The sequence below is a fragment of the Mustela lutreola genome, chromosome 6 (genome assembly GCF_030435805.1).
Source record: "Mustela lutreola isolate mMusLut2 chromosome 6, mMusLut2.pri, whole genome shotgun sequence".
Taxonomy (NCBI): domain Eukaryota; kingdom Metazoa; phylum Chordata; class Mammalia; order Carnivora; family Mustelidae; genus Mustela; species Mustela lutreola.
The window spans coordinates 88,497,490-88,516,353 of record NC_081295.1 but is presented as its reverse complement, the minus strand read 5'-3'; the positions used below and the strand labels follow the sequence as shown (position 1 = coordinate 88,516,353).

The window sequence follows — 18,864 nt, the reverse complement described above, 5'->3', positions numbered from 1 at the left end:
ACAAGTCTTTATTCAATACCTGCCATGGACCAGGCTGTATCAGGAGCTAAGAGTACAGCAGCAAACAGCTGGGAAAATCCATCTTCACGGGGATCTTTCATTCCACTGGCACTATCTTTCTGAGGCAGAATTTCTATGAAAGGACTCGGGCTGGCAAACAGCCCAAAGTCTGCTCTCCCCCAAGTTCAGGGCTCCTGCCAACGCTGCTGCACACTGCACACGGGCAGGAAGCTGATAGGGGAACACCCCAAGGCTGCCAGCACCTTGTGAGTCATTAACCCTCTCAGTGCCTCCTCTCATGTCTGTGCAGGAAAGGGTGCAACTAGACATGGTCTAAGCTCCTGGACCAGCTGCACTGGCATCAGCTGGGAGCTTCTTAGAGATGCAGAATCTCAGGCCCCAGCTCAGACATATGTGGGATCAGAACCCCCCTTTTCACCCTGTCCCTCATGTGTTTTGTGTGCATGCTGCTGTTGAGAAGCTCCTGTCAGGGTTCCCTCCTCTTACCTTCTGCCCTTACCCTAGCCTCTGGTGGGAGCAGCCACTCACCAGCAGAGGGCACTGTAGGGAGGGGGTTTTCTCTTTCTTTGTCCCCTCCCTTGCAGACTCAGACTGACTTCTGGGATCCTCAGCTACTCCTCCAGGAGCTCAGCTGGACTTTGCCAATAGATAGGGACAGACTCCCTCACCCCTCTTTAGGGCTCTGGGAGGCAAGTCATTGCCGGGAAGCTCTGGGCCACTCCTGCCCGGATTCCCCGCCCACCTCTCCTTGTCTGCTGGCCTGGTGACCTGGTCTGGCTGATTTCCCAGAGAAGGAATTACTGTTCCTGGGCAAGCCAACAGCCTCTGAGAGCACCTACACGGTAAGGTGAGCCCCCCCGCCCCCGGGGCAGCCGGGGGCAGGGTGGGCATTGCAATGGGGCTACCTGGGGCTCAATAAGGCCAGCTTAGCCAGAGTGTGGCGAGCCTCTGCTAGAGGAGAAGAGGGCAGGGACAAGTGCTCAGTGGGCGTGAGGATCTGGGAGCCTGTTGTATGCACTATGGAAATGTGGACTATGCTGATGAACGCTGCCCACGGCAGGCTTGGACTCATCCGTCTGGTACTTTTTATGTGTTTCAGTAATGAGCTAGCAGGGTTTGAGTAGGCATGGTAAGAACCAGTGATGGGGGACAAGGGTTGAGAGCTACCTCAAAGGACATGAGCAGAGTGTTACAGCAGGAATCCAGATCTTTGTGCTGGAGGAGGCAACTTCTGAGGGACAAGTGATGTCAGCATTCTAAAGCACTGTTGTCTTGGGGACCTGCTACCCGTGATAGTCTGGGGTCATGGGCAAGGCAGACTGGAGCCATGGGTAGTAAGGAGGCAGGCATGGGTTTGAGAAGGTCTAGGCTACAGTTATCTGGTTGGCCTGCTGTAGATTCAGGACCCTTCCTCCTCCTAGAGTTAAGGGGAGGATGGAGTGAGGGCCAAGCAGCTTGGAGATCTCTCAGCCTGGGAGAAAGGGGGCCGAGCTGGGGGAGAGTTAATGAATGGGCTGCCCATGAGAGGCCCCTTGGGGCCTTGGGGAGTAATATGCCAACTGTTTCAGGTTGGGAGGCTGGGCAGGCAGACTCTGCTGCGCCATCCAATGGGGTGGAGGGGATTTGGACTCTGGTCTTTGGAGGCCCCAGGAAGGTTGTTGCTCCAGAAACAGCGGAGTCCCTCCTTTCTTTCATGTTAACTAGCCACCGGTGCCTTTGTGGGCAAGGGGAGGGGGTCGTCCCGCACCGTGGAACCAAGACCCTTTTGGGTCTTTCCATTTATTTTTACTTTATTTTTGTTTCTTTCTCTTCCAACTTCACTTCCTCTAGAAGTGGAAAGGAAGAAAGACCCAGGGGGGAACAGGGGGCAGGGAGAGAAAGGTAGTGTTTCTGAAACACAGTCATCATCTCTGTTCATCCTTCCCTCTGCCTTCAGTTGTAGCTTAATAATCTCCCATACGCCTCCATGGTGGGGAGAAAACTTGGCTTCCTTATCTGGGAAACGGAGGTAAAATTAACACCCAGCTCACAAGGCTGCTATGAGAATCAAATGAGATGGGCCACATAGAGTGCTCCAACACAGTGGCATGGGGTAGAGCTCCATGAATGATAACCAGTATTACTGCAGTTATAATTCCAATTATTTTTCATGTTGGAGGACCTTTTGGAATGGCTACAGCGTGAAGGGGAACTGGCTGCTCCAGCCCCCTTTTCCACCAGATGTGGGGCCTTGCCAACTCACCCACTTCACTCATGTGCCCTGCAAGGGGCTTTGGCTGAAGCAGGCTGCTACAGTGTGTCTGCAGGGCTGCACTGAAAGGCAAAGGGAGCAATGTCAAAACTTCCTTCCTGTCTCTATTTTCAGTGGGGACAGGGTAAGGGTGGGGGGAATAGATCCTGCCACAGTCCTTAATCCTGATGCTACAGAGGAGTTTCTGCCCCTTTCTGGGAAGACCCAAGGAAAGGGGCTTGGGTTTCGTGGGCCCTAAGGAAGGAAGGAAGGAAGGAAAAAGGTGGGCATGGAAGGACCTGGAAGCTTGAGGAGAGGCCTCAGCTCCCGGTTGGGGTGTGAGCGAAGGGGGTGGGGAGGAACGGATGCCAGAAGCCTCTCTCTAGTGCAGATCCCAGTGAATTAACCATGGGGATCTCCAGGATTTTGAAAGAGGCTATGATGCCACCCAGAACTCGGTTACAGAGCAAATGAATCATATTCTCTCAGGTGCTTCCTGAGACATCATCTTTATCCCACAGTTCGAGGTACACAGCTGGTGCTCAGGAAATGTGACAGTATAGAGTCAAGGGTCCTTCTGCAAGGTGGGATGGCCATGGAGAGAAACTTGGGAGGGGTGAGCGTGTCAAGGGCTGGTGAACCACAGGGAGGCGCTGTAGAGCAGGAGGGGGTCCAGGTGGGTAGGTAAAGCAGATGGGGAGAACAGCTGGAGCAAGGGCCAGCGGCTGGAATTAGGCGGGTGTGAGGACCCCAGCTTGGCCCGAGTGAGGGTGTTGGAGATTCAGGGAGGATGAGGGCGGTAGGCTCTAGAGGGCCGCAGGAAGGTCTGGCAACCATATGGGAAAGCTGCTGGAAGAGCGCGGTTCCAGTCTGAGGACCCCGCTGGTAACCAGGTAGGCAGGCAGTGGGCACCTGCTTTTGCCCAGCCTCACTGGAGAAAACTTTGGTTTTCTTTCTCATTTTGCTTCCATGTTTAAGTGTGTTACTCTTTCTAGTTCACAGGTTCCTGTGAGCTACCTTCTGACCTTTCTGGCAATAGGTGGGGCCTAAAGAAACAGGGCTTTATCATCGGCAAATGCTTTCCCCATGATCTCATGCCATCCTCACAATCACCTTGAGCGGTAATTATTGTTTAACTTTTGGTAGCGTTTTAAAAGAATTACAAAGTTAATATAAAATATGTGCCTGGGCTGAAAAAATTCAAATTCAGGAAAAAGAGTTTAAGAAAATTGAAAGTCCTAGTTCACACCTTCCACCCTCTCAATTTCCTGTCTGTTTCAGTAGTGACTGGTGGGAATAGCATGGGGTGAGTCCTCTCAGACCTGCATTGCTCCAGACAGGAATCTCTAGTAGGTCCCAACTGCCATGCGCTGTGAGTGTAAAATACACACGGACTTCAAAGGCTTAGTGGGAAAACAGAATGTAAAATATCTCAGTAATTTTACATTGATTTCCTCCCAAGTGAAATTTTGAATATATTGGGTTAGGTACATAAAATATATTATTAAAATTAATTCCTCCTATTTCTTTTGACCTTTTTATTATGGCCACTAGAATTTTAAAATTGCATTTGTGGCTTACATTTTATATATGTTATATATAATAAATATATATTTACATATGTATAAAATATATATTACATATAAACATATATATTTAAAGATTTATATATGGAAGGTTATATATATATGTGTCTGTATACACATATATATGTAAATGTTTTATTTATTTTAGAGAAAGAGTGATGGGGGAAGGAGCAGAGGGAGAGGCAGAGAATCCCAAGCAGACTCTCTATTGAGCATGGAGCCAACCCAGGGATCGATTTTGTGGCCCATGAGATCATGACCTGATCCAAAATCATAAGCATCCTAGATGCTTAACTGATTGAGCCACCTGGGCACCCCAACTTACATTATATTTTTACGGCATAGTACTGTTCCAGAACTTTCTCTGTGGTTGGCATGTATACACCTGTAAATATGTATCTACACTTGTCTACAGTTCTGCTATTTACATTAATGGGGTTGGAGGATGTCTAGTTCTCTGTAACTTGCTATTCCACTTAAAGATTTTTCTGTGAAGATCAAGAGTGGTATTCCGACAGATGCAGAAACTGAGGGACAGTAAGCAATAGGACACATTTTCTCAGCCAGTGGCCAAGGTGGCACTTGAATTTACATCCTCCTCACGGGAGTTAAATGTGATATACTAGGCCATGGGGAGCCATGGCAGGTTCTTGAGTCAGACAGAGATAGGGGAAGTTTTGTTAAAGGTATTAATCGAGGATGCACTGGAATGAAGACAATTGGCTCCTTCAGTGCAGCCGGCTGGAAGCTAAGTCTTGGCCTCCAGGACATTGAAAAGGCTTACCTGGCACGGCCTCTTTCCTCCTCCAGGTCCTTGGCCTTGGCTGGCCCAGGGGTGCAGGGGAACTGGCAGCATCAAGGGACCACGCGGATGTGCTCTGATGAGAGTGCCTTCCAACCGGCCCACTTCCTACTGCTGGTGGGTGTCCCGGTGGCGAGTGCCCTCCTTCTGGTCCAGTGCCTTCGATGGCACTGTCCTCGCTGGCTGCTGGGGGCCTGCTGGAAGCTGGATAGCCAAGAGGAGCCAGTAGCCCATCCCACTCCCCTACCGGAAAATGAGTCCTCAAGGCAGTGTGCACCGGCCACACTGCCGGAGATGGCCGCCTTCTACCAGGAACTGCACACACCCACTCAAGGCCAGACCATCATCCGTCAGCTGATGCACAAGTTGTTGGTGTTCTCAGCTCGAGAGGTGGATCACCGTGGTGGCTGCCTGATGCTCCAGGATATGGGCATCTCTCTGCTCATCCCACCAGGTAACAGCACCTTCTCCCTTCTCAGCCTGGAGTTGTTCCTTGTGTGTTGTACAAGGGTGTCGTGCCTCAGGGAGCATCATTCATAGACATCTCCATAATCTTGAAAAGTATGTATATTTTTATGACTTCATTGACTCCAAAGATGGATAGATTGCATATTTTTATGACAACTCCCTGACAGGAAATCAAGTGCCAGGTGGAAATGAACAGTGTGTTATGACAATTCTCAGTTATGGAAAGTGTCTGGAGCAAGAGCACCTCTTGCAAATTCCCACTAGTCCCGTAAGGGCTAGTGGTGGCCCAGGAGTGAAGGGGGGGTGACCTGCTCAGGATTACGCCACAAGCCAGCTCAGTCTTTCTCTCCCTGCACACTGCCTCCCCATGTGCCCTGCTAGGCAATCTCTCTTCTGGGCTCCTGTCCCACCTCCCCTCCCACTGTGGCCTGGCCTCTGTGGGGTTGGGTGAGCCTGCCCGTCTGGCCCATCTCAACTCTTGTTCTCCCCAGGAGCTGTGGCTGTGGGCCGCCAGGAGAGGGTGTCCCTGATCCTGGTGTGGGACTTGCTGGATGCCCCATCACTGTCCCGAGCCCAGGGGCTGGTGAGCCCTGTGGTGGCGTGTGGCCCCCATGGGGCCTCCTTCCTGAAGCCCTGCACCCTCACATTCAAGCACTGTGCCCAGGAGCCCAGCCATGCTCGTACCTACAGCAGCAACACAACTCTGCTCGATGCCAAGGCCTGGAGACCCCTGGGGCGGCCTGGGGCCCACACCTCCAGGGACGAGTGTCGTATCCAGCTCTCCCACTTCAGGTAGGCCCATCGGCCCAGTCTTCCTGCCCGTTGTCTCGGTTGGCCTCATCCTCCACTTTCTGTATGGAACTGCTCCTTGATCTCTCCCAGACGGCCTGCAAATCCCTTCACTCTCCGTGGCCCTTCCTGTTCCCTCTGTCCTAGTGTGTAGGACAGCTTGTCCCACTCCAGCCCTGTCTAGGACTGTGTCCCCTGTGCCAGGCTCTCTGCCCGTCTACACCTACCACCCCAGTCCTCCATCTAGAAGGGTCTGTCCCATCCCTACCTTTGTCTCTCTAAACTTGTCTGTGTCTACCCTGTGCCCCTGTTCAGGACCGTCTAGGGCTAGGGCAGACTGTCCCCTCCAGTTCTCAAAGACCCCCTCCCATCTCATGTCTGCCCTTAGCTCTGTCTTTCCAGGATCTTAGGTACTTCTGTCTCTCTTTCCCCCTGAGCACAACAGGGCCAGCCGTGTGTAGGACCCCGCTGAATCACAGTGGCCCTGAGCCCACCTTTCCTCCCTCCCACAATGGAGGAGTCTTGCTGGCCCTTCCTCCACTCTGTGATGGTCACTTCAACGTGACTCACATTTCGTCTCCCTACCTGCCTGACTGCCCCTCACTTCCCCCCTTGACTGCGCTCCTTGGCTCCTAGTGCTTTAGGAGCCAGCTGGCAGGTGCATGGGGCTCCCAGCTCCCCGGTCCCCATCTTTCCCTGCAGTCTCTACACCTGTGTGCTGGAGGTGCCTGCGGGCCGGGACGCCCGCAAATGGCTGCAGCTGGCTATCTTCTGCTCACCGCTGGCACCAGGGCAGTCCCACCTGCAGCTGCGCATCTACTTTCTCAACAACACACCCTGCGCCCTGCAGTGGGCCGTGACCAATGAGCAGCCCCATGGGGGGCGCCTGCGTGGGCCCTGCCAGCTCTTCGACTTCACAGGGGCCCGCGGGGACCAGTGCCTGAAGCTCACGTACATCTCTGAGGGTGAGTGAGATGGGGGCCTGGGTTGCAGGGGCCCCACTAGAGGGAGGGGGTCTGGGCTTCCCCTGGGTAGAAATCTGGGAACCTCAAGTTTCTTTTGGCTTCCAAAAGAAGGGGTTCCAAGGGGATCTCTGGCTTCTGTAGCTGCCTGCGGGAGCCCCGGGCTCTGTCCACTTCCTTCCTCTGTGGTCCATTTGGTCCTGGCCCCTCCATGGGAGGACAGGATGATGCAGGGGCAAGGGGAGGGGAGGCTTTTATTGCCTCCCCTGGCTGGGGCTAGTTCTGAGGAGGGCTCCCAGTCTTCTCTGCTCCCCCCTTCCTTTGTGGCACAGGCTGCTGCACTTGCGCACAGGTCCGAGGACATCTGTGTGGTTCACGGACAGAGCTCAGATGCATGGCTGCTTCTGCGGGTTGTGGATGGGAGGTGGGAGGCCTGTGTGCTGTGTGTGTGGGAGATGTGTGGTAGTAAGAGAAGGCTGCTCACAGAGTCCTTGTCCAGGCCCCGAGGATTCAAATCCACTCGAGACACCTTCGTGCTTTTGCTCCCACCTCATGCCTCCCCACTGTACCCTGCATGGCACCTGCCGCAGAGTAGACGTCCTCAAACACTCGTGGAAGACCCCACTTTCTGAGGCCCTCCACTCTGCCTCCTCTCCAGGTTGGGAGAATGTGGATGAGAGCAGTTGCCAGCTGGTTCCCCATCTCCACATCTGGCATGGAAAGTGCCCCTTCCGTTCCTTCTGCTTCCGGAGAAAAGCAGGTAGTCCAGAAGACCCGGTCCACCTCCTCCCCTCTCCTTCTTCCCAAGCCTCCACCTCCCCCCACCCCCTGTAGCTCCTCATTTGGTCAGCCATGCATGCACACCTTCTCTAAAAGGCGAGGAGCCACAACTGATCTTTGTAGAGAGCAAGACAGAGCATCTTGCTCAGTGCCTTCAGATTTTGAAAGCCTGTCTGTGGAGTCCCTTTCACTTCTCCTGCTCCCTATGTCAGGCTTTGCCCTTGCTGACCTGCCATGTCCTCTCCTCTGTAGCCAATGAGAATGATGACTGCTCCACACTTACCAGTGAGATCATCGTCACCATGCACACTTTCCAGGATGTGAGTTGGAGCTGAGGGGCAAAGCAAGGGCAAGGTTTGGGGGAGCCCTGGGCAAAGTGGGTGAGGAGTCTGGTGCCCAGTAAGTCTGGCCTTAATCACATAATCAAGCAGGTGGATGGCATTCTTTTAGGGGCTGAGACCACCTGGCCTCCAAGTTGCCCTCCATCCCTGACTCTCTCTTGTCTATCCACGGATGAATCCAGTAGGAGGGTAAAAGAACCAAACCCTCGATTAAGCCCACTTCTTAGCCCAGAGGAACTTGAGCATCAGAGAAAAGTGGTTTCTTTCTAGGCTGACTGTCTGCACCTGAGAGATGATATTGTGTATCTTCAGTGTGGAGAGCGACTGGGGAGGGGGGAGCTTGAGTAGGTGGGATGAGAGTCCCCCCCCACTCTCCCGAGGGGGAAGAGTTGAAGACATCAGTGTTGAGAGTCTTTGGGGAGCCGTGGTGGCGCCTCAGTGGAGAGTAGGCCAGTACCGTTCAGGTTGTCACCTGCAAGGGGGGACCAAGGGATGGAGGGAAGGAGGCACATGCCTGAGTTCAGTGTCCCGACCTTTGATTGACTTTTCCCTGCCCTGTGACCTCACCAAGACTTCTGATCTCTTAGGCTGTGCCCTCTTTGGCTTCATATCTCAAAGAGCTCAATAGACAAACTTAAAGCTGGAAGTTCTGGGGTCAGAGGAGCAGAGGGGAAGCGACGCTAGGTGGGGCAGTTGTATCTTCTGGTAGAGTAGCTCTTGGTAGAGTAGCTCTGGGTGACAGGCTGAGGATCTGAGGAATGGAGGCAGGTTCCCCAGTTTCTTGCTCAGGGGAAGTCTCACGATCCCTAAGTGTGTTCCTGATCCTCTGCTGGCTTAGGGCTTGGAGACCAAGTACATGGAAATCCTCAGATTCCAGGCATCAGAGGAAGAGTCCTGGGCGGCTCCACCCCCTGTCTCTCAACCACCCCCGTGCAACAGGTGAGGTGGGGTTGCTTGGGCTACTGGTGGCGGGACGTTTGGGATTCTCTCCCCTATCCCCGGCTCCTGCAGGGCATGTACACCATTTGGGATGTGTGTGGAACAGACTGGGTTTCTCTGATCCTCCCCTCTGAGAACCCAACTTCTCCCACCCCAGGCTGCCCCCAGAACTCTTTGAGCAACTGCAGATGTTGTTGGAACCGAACAGCATCACGGGCAATGACTGGCGTCGGCTGGCCTCCCACCTGGGGCTCTGTGGCATGAAAATCCGGTAAGAGGGACGAGGTCGGCAGTTGGGAGAGGGGGTGGACTGGGGTGGTGGGCTCCTGGGACACCTTGAGGACTGCAGCACAGTCAGTCAGAGAATGGCTATTCCCTATCTTGTTTCCCACAATAGAGCAGCTCTTTTTGTTTATTACCATTTTCTCAGTATCTAGAATGATGCCTGGCTCATGAGTAGGTGCTCAATAAATATTTAAAAAATGAATCAATTAACTTATAAGTCATTGGGTACATACTAAGTGCTTGGCATGCTGTGCCCTGAAGGGTAGAACGCAGACTATAAGATAATGTATACAAAGCATGTAGTTGAGTGCCTGGCCTATGTTAATTCAGTAAATGTTAGTAATAATGCAGGCAATAGAACCATGGTCTCTGTCAACAGCAATCAGTAGGAGAACAATTCTGAACTAAGCTCCGGAACCCAGACTATGAGTGCAGTGGTCAGGAAGGACTTCACCCAGGAGACGGGACTAAAGCTGGACCCAGCTGAAAGCAGAGTGGATTTAAAAATCACCTGTTTGCTAAACATTTATCAAGTACCCACATTTATCAAGTGTCCTGGAAAACTATGCTCAGCATTGGAATACAAGGTGAATGAGACCTGGTTCCAGCATCCAGGAACTCACACCTTAGTAAGAGGTACAGAGAGCCTAAACAATAAAGGCAGGGTTTCTTGTACATATTTGTGTATTGTATATATCCACTGCTGCATAGCAAGTTGAGAACAGAGACACAACAGCTAAAGCAAGAAGCACGAAGATGTGGGGTCGCTCAGACCAAAAGTCTGAACTGGAGGGTGCAGGTGGTCTCCACCTAGGAGGTGGGAATTAGGGCTTTAGGGAGGAGGTGGTAGGGAAGGGGGGAGCTGCCCCTCTGCTGGGAGGGAGTAGCACACCTGGTTGTGGGTGTGGTGTGCAAAGTGGGAAAGGAATAGGCTCAGAGCAGGAAGGTTTGGGATTGGGATTGGGAGAAAAGGTCAGGAAAAAACAGCAACACCAAGTTGTAGATAAGTTGAGGGTCTGGAGTATGGGCTTGGCTAGTACTGGAAAGAGACTCTGGAATATTTTTGAAGAGGGAAGGGTCCTGGCGAAGCCATGGTTTAGAACAACTGTTTCCTCACGGGTGGGCATGATGTGGTGGCCTGGGGGAGAAGGAGGAGGAGGCGAGAGTGTGTCTGGGGTGGGGGACGTGGAGAAAGCAGTTAAGATCATGGGAGATGGAAGCAACCCTAGAGGCCCTCTTGCCCAAGCACTGGGTGAAGGAGGAAGAAACCGGGGTCTAGAGAGAGAAGTAGGCTTTGAGCCAGCATAATCTCAGGTCTCCAGGCCCCGGGCCCATCCACCACCCCAGTCCCCTGAAGGCAGGTTAAGAGCAGGACAAGGGCCGGAGCAGGGGGATGGGGTAGATCCGGCCACAGCGCGCCCACCAAGCCTGTATCCCGGCCAGATTCCTGTCCTGCCAGCGCAGCCCCGCCGCAGCCATCCTGGAGCTATTCGAGGAACAGAACGGCAGCCTGCAGGAGCTGCACTACCTCATGACCGTCATGGAGCGGCTGGACTGCGCCTCGGCCATCCAGAACTACCTGAGCGGGACGCACAGCGGTAGCCCGGCGCCCGTCCGCGGGGGCGCCCAGGAGAACCAGGGCCTGGAGCTGGACGAGAAGCTCTGAGCGCTCCCAGGCGGCGGGGCGGGCCGCAGTCTGCAGCACTCTGGGCCCCGGGGGGGGTGGTGGTGGTGGCCCTGACATTGAGGAAGAATGCAGCAGGTGCTCCTGGTCCTGCCCTTCCATCTCATCAGAACCCTGCGACAGTGCCTGGGGCCACCGCGAAGCACGGGTGCTGTTCATTGCCCGCCTCCTCCACAATTGCGACCCGCTTGGTCCTGCGAACAGGTCCCATCCTGGCCGGCAGGGGGCGCAGGAGCCCAGCGGATGGTCAGGCTTGCCTGGCCTCCGGGAAACTCCTTGACCAGTGGACTGGGAGACTGCTCTGTTGGCACTCCTTGCGGACTGGCCAGTCCACTGGGATTCACTGAGCGCTTCGTGACACCCAGCATCGGAGTGGGTATCACGGGGAATCCTGGGGTAGAGGAGATGGGGCTTGGAGCTTGACAAACATGCAGTCTCTTTTGGGAGTCAAGATGCACCCACGGGCTGAGGGTCAACGCCAAAAGGGCAGTGCCCTGTGGTTAGGACATGTGGGCATGGGATGAACAGACGTGTTTTAGGAGCTGAGAGGGGAGGCAGCATAGTGTGGGCTGGAGCAGTGAGAAGGCTTCATGGAGGATGCTGGAGAGACAGTAGGGACAGTAAGGGGTGGTTCAGCCATCTTTGGGTGAGGCCAGAAGGGGATGGTGGCTGGACTTACAGTAGAAGCCAGAAGTGAGCATGGGTGCTGAGGTATTAAGGAGCTGCCTAGTGGGTGTGATGGGAGGGGAGGACCAGGGTTCAAGGTCAGCCGTGCCTGGCTGTCCACCCCTCTCCTTTGTCTTCCTTTGACTCTGCCTTCCCATCCTTGCCTCGTCTTCCTCTCTCTCTGCTATTATTTCCATCATAAAACATCAAAATGGAAAAGAAACTTCAAGATGAACGCTCATGCCCAATATTTTTAACTGGAACTGTGTGAGTTTTCAGTCTCTCTGTCTTCATTTTGCTGCCACCATTTCGTGCAGCCTCTGCATCCCTGAATCTGTCTCCCTGTTACTCTCCGTCTTAGCATCTTCCCGACCCTGCAGAGTCACTGTGCCTGCCTTTGAGGGTTTCCTTTACTCCGTGAACACCCCCGTCCTTCCCCTCAGGCAGCTTTAAACCAGTGTTATGTATCAAAAGCAATGAAAAGACCCTGGGCTACCCTATGAATAAGGGGAGAGGATTTTACCCCATGAATCAAGATCCAGTTTAGGGTCAGGAAATAAACAATGGGGATTAAAGAATACACCATTCAGTCAGTGAATATTTATTTACCCCCTACTACGTGTTAGACTCTGTATAAGAAAGAGATTAGTGGGCTGGGGCCTGGGAAGAGAATAAAGGATTTGACTCAGTGCTAGTAATACTTTTGTTTGCAAGCAGGTGTTGTTAATTTTTTTAAGGGCAGGCAAACAATCTCTTTGGCAACACTAATGCTTTGCTTTTGTATTTAATTAAAAGATATGAAAGCTTTTTCTTTTGTAAACAATATTGTATAATAAAATATGAAAATTACCTTTCTTCGTTATTAACTGTATTTTGCTCAAATTGATAAATTTGGATATGGGCATGAATGGTTTTATTTGGTCAAATTATAGTGACGGGGGCTGGTTGGAAGGAAGCGTTTTGTAGATTGTGCTTCCAGAATGAAAACTGTCTGGGTTCAGAGTGGTAAATTAGGGAGGTTCACTTCCCATTCTGTTAGGAGTGAGCCTTCAGAGTGGGGCCCTTCTACCTCCTCCCTCTTCCATTGTGTCCCACCCTCCTGGTTGGTGCCTTGGCTTTCCTTGCTTCCTTGGCTCAGGATAGGGCTGCTGAGAGCATCTTCCTCTCCTGGAGTCCAAGTCTCTTCCTTGCTCTTCATACCAGCCCAAGGCATCTTTATTTCCTGTTCCTCCCTACCCTGGAATGAATTATTTTAGGAGTTTCAGGTCTTCTGGAATTGTGCATTGAAGTCACAGGGGTTTCTATGCTGGGACGGAATGCCTTCTGGCCCCCACTCGAATTCCTTAGAATGGGCTCCCAGTGCCTGGAAATCGATGCTTGGAAGTCTCATAGATAGGTGGCAGGCTGCCCCATCTCCGGAGGATGGATCCTTCTTTTCTTAAATCACACCTGCTTGGCATGTATTTGCCAGCACCCAAAGTCAAGGGCTGGAGTGTTGGGGGGGGTGGTGTTAGGAGACTTAGCACTCAGCCCTGTCTCTAGTGCTAATTAACACAGCTCTCACCTCCTGGCTCCAAACTCTTCATTCTTGGATGAAGTAACTTTACCTTTGGCCCTTTTCCTGGTAGGCCACCTGCCTGGTTCCTAAAACACTAAACTTGGGACTTCAGCTCTCACATATGTTGTAGAGCCCTCCTAAACTTCTTTGTGTGGGGTTTAGAGCTGGCAGAGGAATAAGCAGGAAGCATTGGCCTAGGTCTGTAGGCTTAGAGGCTCCAGTATTCAGAAGTAACATGTGTCTTCAGCACCCCATCTACCTGCTGAGTGACACTCACACCAATGTATGGATTCATGGTGTCCAACAGAAATAAAAGGAAAGCCATATATTTGATTCTGTGTTTTCTAATAATCATACATGCAAAAAATGTAAAAAGGAACAGGTGAAATCAGTGTTACTATATTTTGTTTACCCTCGTATGCCCAGAATATTATAATTTACCCATGTAATGAATATAAAAATATTAATGACATACTTTACATTATTTTTTCATAAAGTATTTGAACTCTGGTACATAGTTTACAATTACAGCATTATCTCGATTTGTATTGAACATGTGCTAAATTTTTGTTGGAAATATTTGATCAATATTTAGTTTCATAAAATTTACAACTGAAAAAGTATACTTTTGTAACAAGCTAAACAAGCTAAAAGTTTTCCAAGAATGAAATTAGGTATAAATTTTAAAATTTAAAAGAAAAAAGAAAAAAGAAAAAATTTAAAAATTAAAAAAAATGTTTAAAAAATCTTAACTGACTGAGCCACCCAGACGCCCCTGAATTTTCATTTTATTTTATTGATTAAATCAATTGAAATAAAATGAAAATTCAGGGGCGTCTGGGTGGCTCAGTCAGTTAAGTGTCTGGCTCTTGATTTTGGCTCAGGTCATGATCTCAGGGTCTTGGGATGGAGCCCTGCATGCTTGACATTCACTTGACTCTCCCTCGTGACACTCCCTCCCTCTCTCAGATGCACACTCTCTCTCTCCTTCTCTAAATAAATAAGTGAATAAATAAAATCCTAAAAAAAATTTGGGCACCTGGTGTAGTGCCAACTGAATATTACCCCCACTTTAAAAGACCACCAGAGACGTGAGTCAAAGCCAAGCAGCAAGGGTCGTTTATTGCAGGTTTGAACCTGGACCTCTGCGCCGCTCGTTGCGGATAACGCTGAGAGGTCCGGAGCTGGGTCGGTGCAGGATTTTTATAGACAGGTACAAACAAGTTTCGGGTGGGGCTGAGCTGATTGATTAACAGTTTGAACGGGCATACTTGGCGTCAGTGGATTGGGTCAGGGGACCCCGCGCGAAAGCAGACAAAGCGAAGCAGAACTGGCCGGTTAGCCCACGCATGTGAAAAAAGCACTATCAGGATATTGAAGGCCTGGTTACTGTCAAGTAAAGACAATTGGGAGTCTCCTGGTGGAATGTTACATTCCTGCTATCAAGCATCCTTGTTAATGAGATTTAGGTTTAGAAGAAATTTAACTTTATTTACTTTTCCTTCTACTTCCGCCTCCTTCGGTTTTTCATGGAGGGGAGGGTGACATTAGGGCTATTGATAAAGTAAATTCTTTGTTGTAAATCTCAAGGACATTTGCAAACCAAGGGAGACTCCTACCTTGCAGGACTGTGATCTCTGCAAGTTAACTATTTATCGTTTTATGGCAGTCAGGGGTGCCAGAGGAATGCTACACATATGGAGGGGAGCGGGTGAAGGGGGGGTGCAAGGCGCCAGCTTTTGCTTTGTCCTCAGCCAGCCTCCTGCTCCTTCACTGGGTGCCTCAGTGGGTTAAAGCCTCTGCCTTTGGCTCAGGTCATGATCCCGGGGTCCTGGGATCGAGCTCCCGCATCCGGCTCTCTGCTCAGCAGGGAGCCTGCTTCCCTCCCTCTCTCTCTGCCTGCCTGACTACTTGTAATCTCTGTCAAATAAATAAATAAAATCTTTTAAAAAAATCTTAAAGAAATTGAAAATAAAATAAGAATACTGTTCCTTGAGAAAGACAACTATCATATGATCTCCCTGATATGAGGAAGTGGTGATGCAACATGGAGGCTTAAGTGGGTAGAAGAAGAATAAATGAAACAAGATGGGATTGGGAGGGAGACAAACCATAAGTGACTCTTAATCTCACGAACCAAACTGAGGGTTGCCGGAGGGAGGGGGTTTGGGAGAAGGGGGTGGGATTATGGACATTGGGGAGGGTATGTGCTTTGGTGAGTGCTGTGAAGTGTGTAAACCTGGTGATTCACAGACCTGTACCCCTGGGGATAAAAATATATGTTTATAAAAAATTAAAAATTAAAAACTCTCAAAAAAAAAAAAAAAAAGAATACTGTTCCTTAGTTGCACTAACCGCATTTCAGGTGGTCAGTAGTTAGCTGTGCCTACTGGATACCGAAATGAATAGCACAGGTCCAGATTATGGATCCACGTGGGTATAACTTTGGTGTGTACCTAACCATTCACTCATTCATCAAACATTTACTGAATACCTGTCCTCCCCAAAATGTTGCTTATAAAAATTCAATGAAGAAGAAAACTCTTGTTCTCTAGGAGCTCCTGGGATGGGGGGAGTCAGAGAAAAAGGGCACCTTTCCCCCGCCCTCCTCCCTGTGTGCACCTGACTCAAGAAAGAAGTGGGGGATAAAGCCTAGGTAGGGTTTGCGGCAGACTCCTTCTGTAGCGTGGTGGAGAGGCCATGGGTTCAGAGTCAGGTGTCCCTGGCTCACCCAGCACATCAGGTGGGTTCTCCATTGCTAGCAACAGGATCCACTCTGGCAGAGGACTGTGGACAGGGATTTAGTCTTGAAGGATAAACAATCATTTGGAGGGCTGAGAAATAGGATTGAGGTAAAGTTTCCAGGAACAGTACCCTAAACTGTGGTGTAGAATGAGCCCAAGGGGGAAACCAGGGTTGCCATGGCTGGTACACATGCTGAGCACTGTGTAGCAGGAACCCAGCATGAGGTCGCAGCCACTTCTGCCAGCATCACTGTCTCTTCTCATTGGAAAGAAGCCCTTACCACCACCTTGAAGGCTGAGGTTCTGTGGCCGTTCATGTTGCGCTACCTCCTTCTTCACGCCACCCATTTCTGAATCAGATCTCAAGTGGGGACATCAGATGGTCAGAGTTTAGATAACTTCCTGAATCCTACCTGCAAAGGAATCTGAAAATTTGAATTCTGACTTTAATATTGGAGAGGTAATGAAAGACACCCCCCCCCCCCCCCCCCCGTCGCTAACTAATTAACTGCTCTTTTGTTGTGTAAGAGTACCCCTCCTCCCCTTGCAATGAAAAGACCCTTCCCCCAGGGTTGAATTCAATGTAACTGCTCTTTTGCCTTTCTGTAACCGCTTGGCTTTTAGGTCAGGCAGGCAAGGGGGCTGCATAGTCACGTAGACAGGATGTCTTTCTGCTGAGTAATAAGGTCAAACTTCCCCTCTTTGTTTCCCCTTCCCGCCTTTCTCTTCCAGCGAGGGGGTCTTCCAAAGCCAATCCGCTAACACCAAGTATGCCTTTTTTCAAATGTTCAAATTGTCAGCCAATCGGCCCCGTCCCATCCGGGACTTGTATGTACCTGTCTATAAAAATCCTGCACCACCCCAGCCAGGTGTGCTCAGCTAGCAGGAGCTGCTGACCACCCGCAGGCGCGCGCTGACCACCCGCAGGCGCCTGTGTAACAATAAAGAACCTCTTGCTGTTTGCATCCTGTGGCAGTGTTGAATTCTTGGGTAAGGGGATCCACGGGTCTTTCAGTAGGACTCAGTGCAAGCAAATACACCCAGATATGGGAAAAAGCTACTCAAAAGTCTGGACAGCCATGAATACAACAGACGTCCACTATGGTTCCAGGCAGCAAACTCTCTTCCCAAGAAAAGTCACGCTCTCAGCAGTTTCCTGTGTGCGTCCATTGACCTTCAGAACCTTCTCAATAAAGCATGACTTCACACATCCCTTAGGATGGCTTTCACGCCCAAATCTGATTCTGTGGTCTAGGATCAGGCCTTGACATGTTTCGTGAGTATGAAGCAAGAGATCACTGACAGTTCTCAACTGATTTATTCAGTCCCTTCTACAGCCCCACATGCCATCCTGTGCCGCAGGGGCTGAAAACTGAACCAACCATTTCCGAGACCCCCTTGGCAGATGGAGGTCCCGGTATGTTTGGGTTCTGCCACTCAGCTGAACTCATGTAGGACTTTGATTTGGCATTGAATGAATGTTAGGAGTTGAGCAGGACACAAGGCTATTGGTTGCTCTGAGGAGCTGAGGTGGCCCCGGACCCACCAGCTGGGGCAGCTGCTCCTGATCCAGTAGCTTCCTCAGTGGCCTGGTTCCGGGATGTTGTAGGGAGTCAGTACTGCAGGTCCTACTTATAGTCTGTTCCTTCGGCTCTTCCAATGACTAGCCTCATAATATATCATTTTGTGCTTAAACTCACTAGACAGAGACTCTATAATGTACAACTAAGATCCCTATCTAATGTGCCAATGAGTCTTTCTCTGGAAAGGCTTTCCTTCATTCTGTGATCATACCCTTCCTCTTTGCTGGTGTCAAAGGATCTATTATCTCCCGAGAGAACAGTAATGGAGAGGACAGTTTTATTAAAATGTCCTTTGTTGATTTTAACCTTCTCAATTTAAAAAACAAAACAAAAAAAATTTATTGGTCTTCAAAATACAAAAGCCTTGAAATACTCTTTTATAAGAACTGTCATCCTTATTTACCCTTTTTAAAGCCTTACACAGGTATGTTTATTTATCTACTTAGCACAGATTTGACTAGTTATTATGTGCTTTGAATCATGGTGGTCCCTCATTTATTTTCTTATCTGTAAGTAATCTTCCTCATGTTGGCCTTATTCTAGCCTATGCTAAGTTTTTGTTGGTAGAGATGTTATGTATGGCTCCTGGCCAACAAAAAGCTAACATCAATACTAGCCAGGTAGAGTCATAATGTCATAAAAACATTAGCCTGAGGACAGGAATATGCTTTAAATTAGCTATCAACCAGGTGGGAATAGATTTGTTTTCCTCACAAACTAGGAAAAATGCAATCATAAAATTGAGAATAGTATTTAGGATATGCTGAAGTGAGTAAAGATGGGATTGTAGAAAATTTCCTTAGTGGAGTAGAGATTAGGGATGGGGATAGGGAAGGGCCTGACACCTGATCCATGGAGGGACTGGCCATTCTGTCCCTGGGAATCTCACAAAACATAAGGAGAGTGTGTGACAGAGAAAGGGACCCACTGATAACCTTGGTTGTTTGGGAAATCTACTAGGAAAATCTTTATATCTTGCTCGTGGCCTTTGTATACCTACCCATGGGGCTTCCCCCAAATTGACTTTTTGAGCTATGGCTGAAGAGACCATCTGTGGCTAGGTGGCAGAAGTGGACTATTTTCAGTCATAAGAACTGAGCTCTTGGAAAGCTTCAATTTCTGGAAGATCTCCTTCTTTATGTGTCTGTGCCTTTCTGCCTATGACCACCACCTTCTTTCTGGGCCAAACTGGTCAGGTATGATTCAGATATAGTCCCCCTTGAAAGCAGATAAGGTGACCCCCCCCCCCAATTTCAGCCTTTGTTTCTTTCCCTTAATTAACTCTTTTTTTTTTTAAAGATTTTATTTATTTATTTGACAGAGAGAAATCACAAGTAGATGGAGAGGCAGGCAGAGAGAGAGAGAGAGAGGGAAGTAGGCTCCCGGCTGAGCAGAGAGCCCGATGCGGGACTCGATCTCAGGACCC

The 18,864-nt window shown here is 50.1% G+C and overlaps 1 protein-coding gene across 5 annotated transcripts; it reads left to right on the top strand.

The window, feature by feature from the left end:
- Positions 1–607: 607 nt before the first annotated feature.
- On the top strand, positions 608–12,403 carry UNC5CL (unc-5 family C-terminal like). Of its 5 annotated transcripts, none has more exons than XM_059177875.1 (10): positions 608–863; positions 3,247–3,372; positions 4,648–5,093; positions 5,599–5,899; positions 6,599–6,861; positions 7,517–7,618; positions 7,891–7,958; positions 8,818–8,918; positions 9,076–9,189; positions 10,647–12,403. In XM_059177875.1, the coding sequence occupies exons 2-10, from the start codon at positions 3,338–3,340 to the stop codon at positions 10,867–10,869; spliced, it is 1,653 nt and encodes a 550-aa protein (XP_059033858.1). In that variant the 5' UTR covers positions 608–863; positions 3,247–3,337; the 3' UTR covers positions 10,870–12,403. The 5 variants fall into 5 exon arrangements, with proteins under 5 accessions (XP_059033858.1, XP_059033860.1, XP_059033861.1 ...); XM_059177876.1 differs by lacking the exon at positions 608–863 and adding an exon at positions 979–1,100; XM_059177877.1 differs by lacking the exon at positions 3,247–3,372.
- Positions 12,404–18,864: the final 6,461 nt, after the last annotated feature.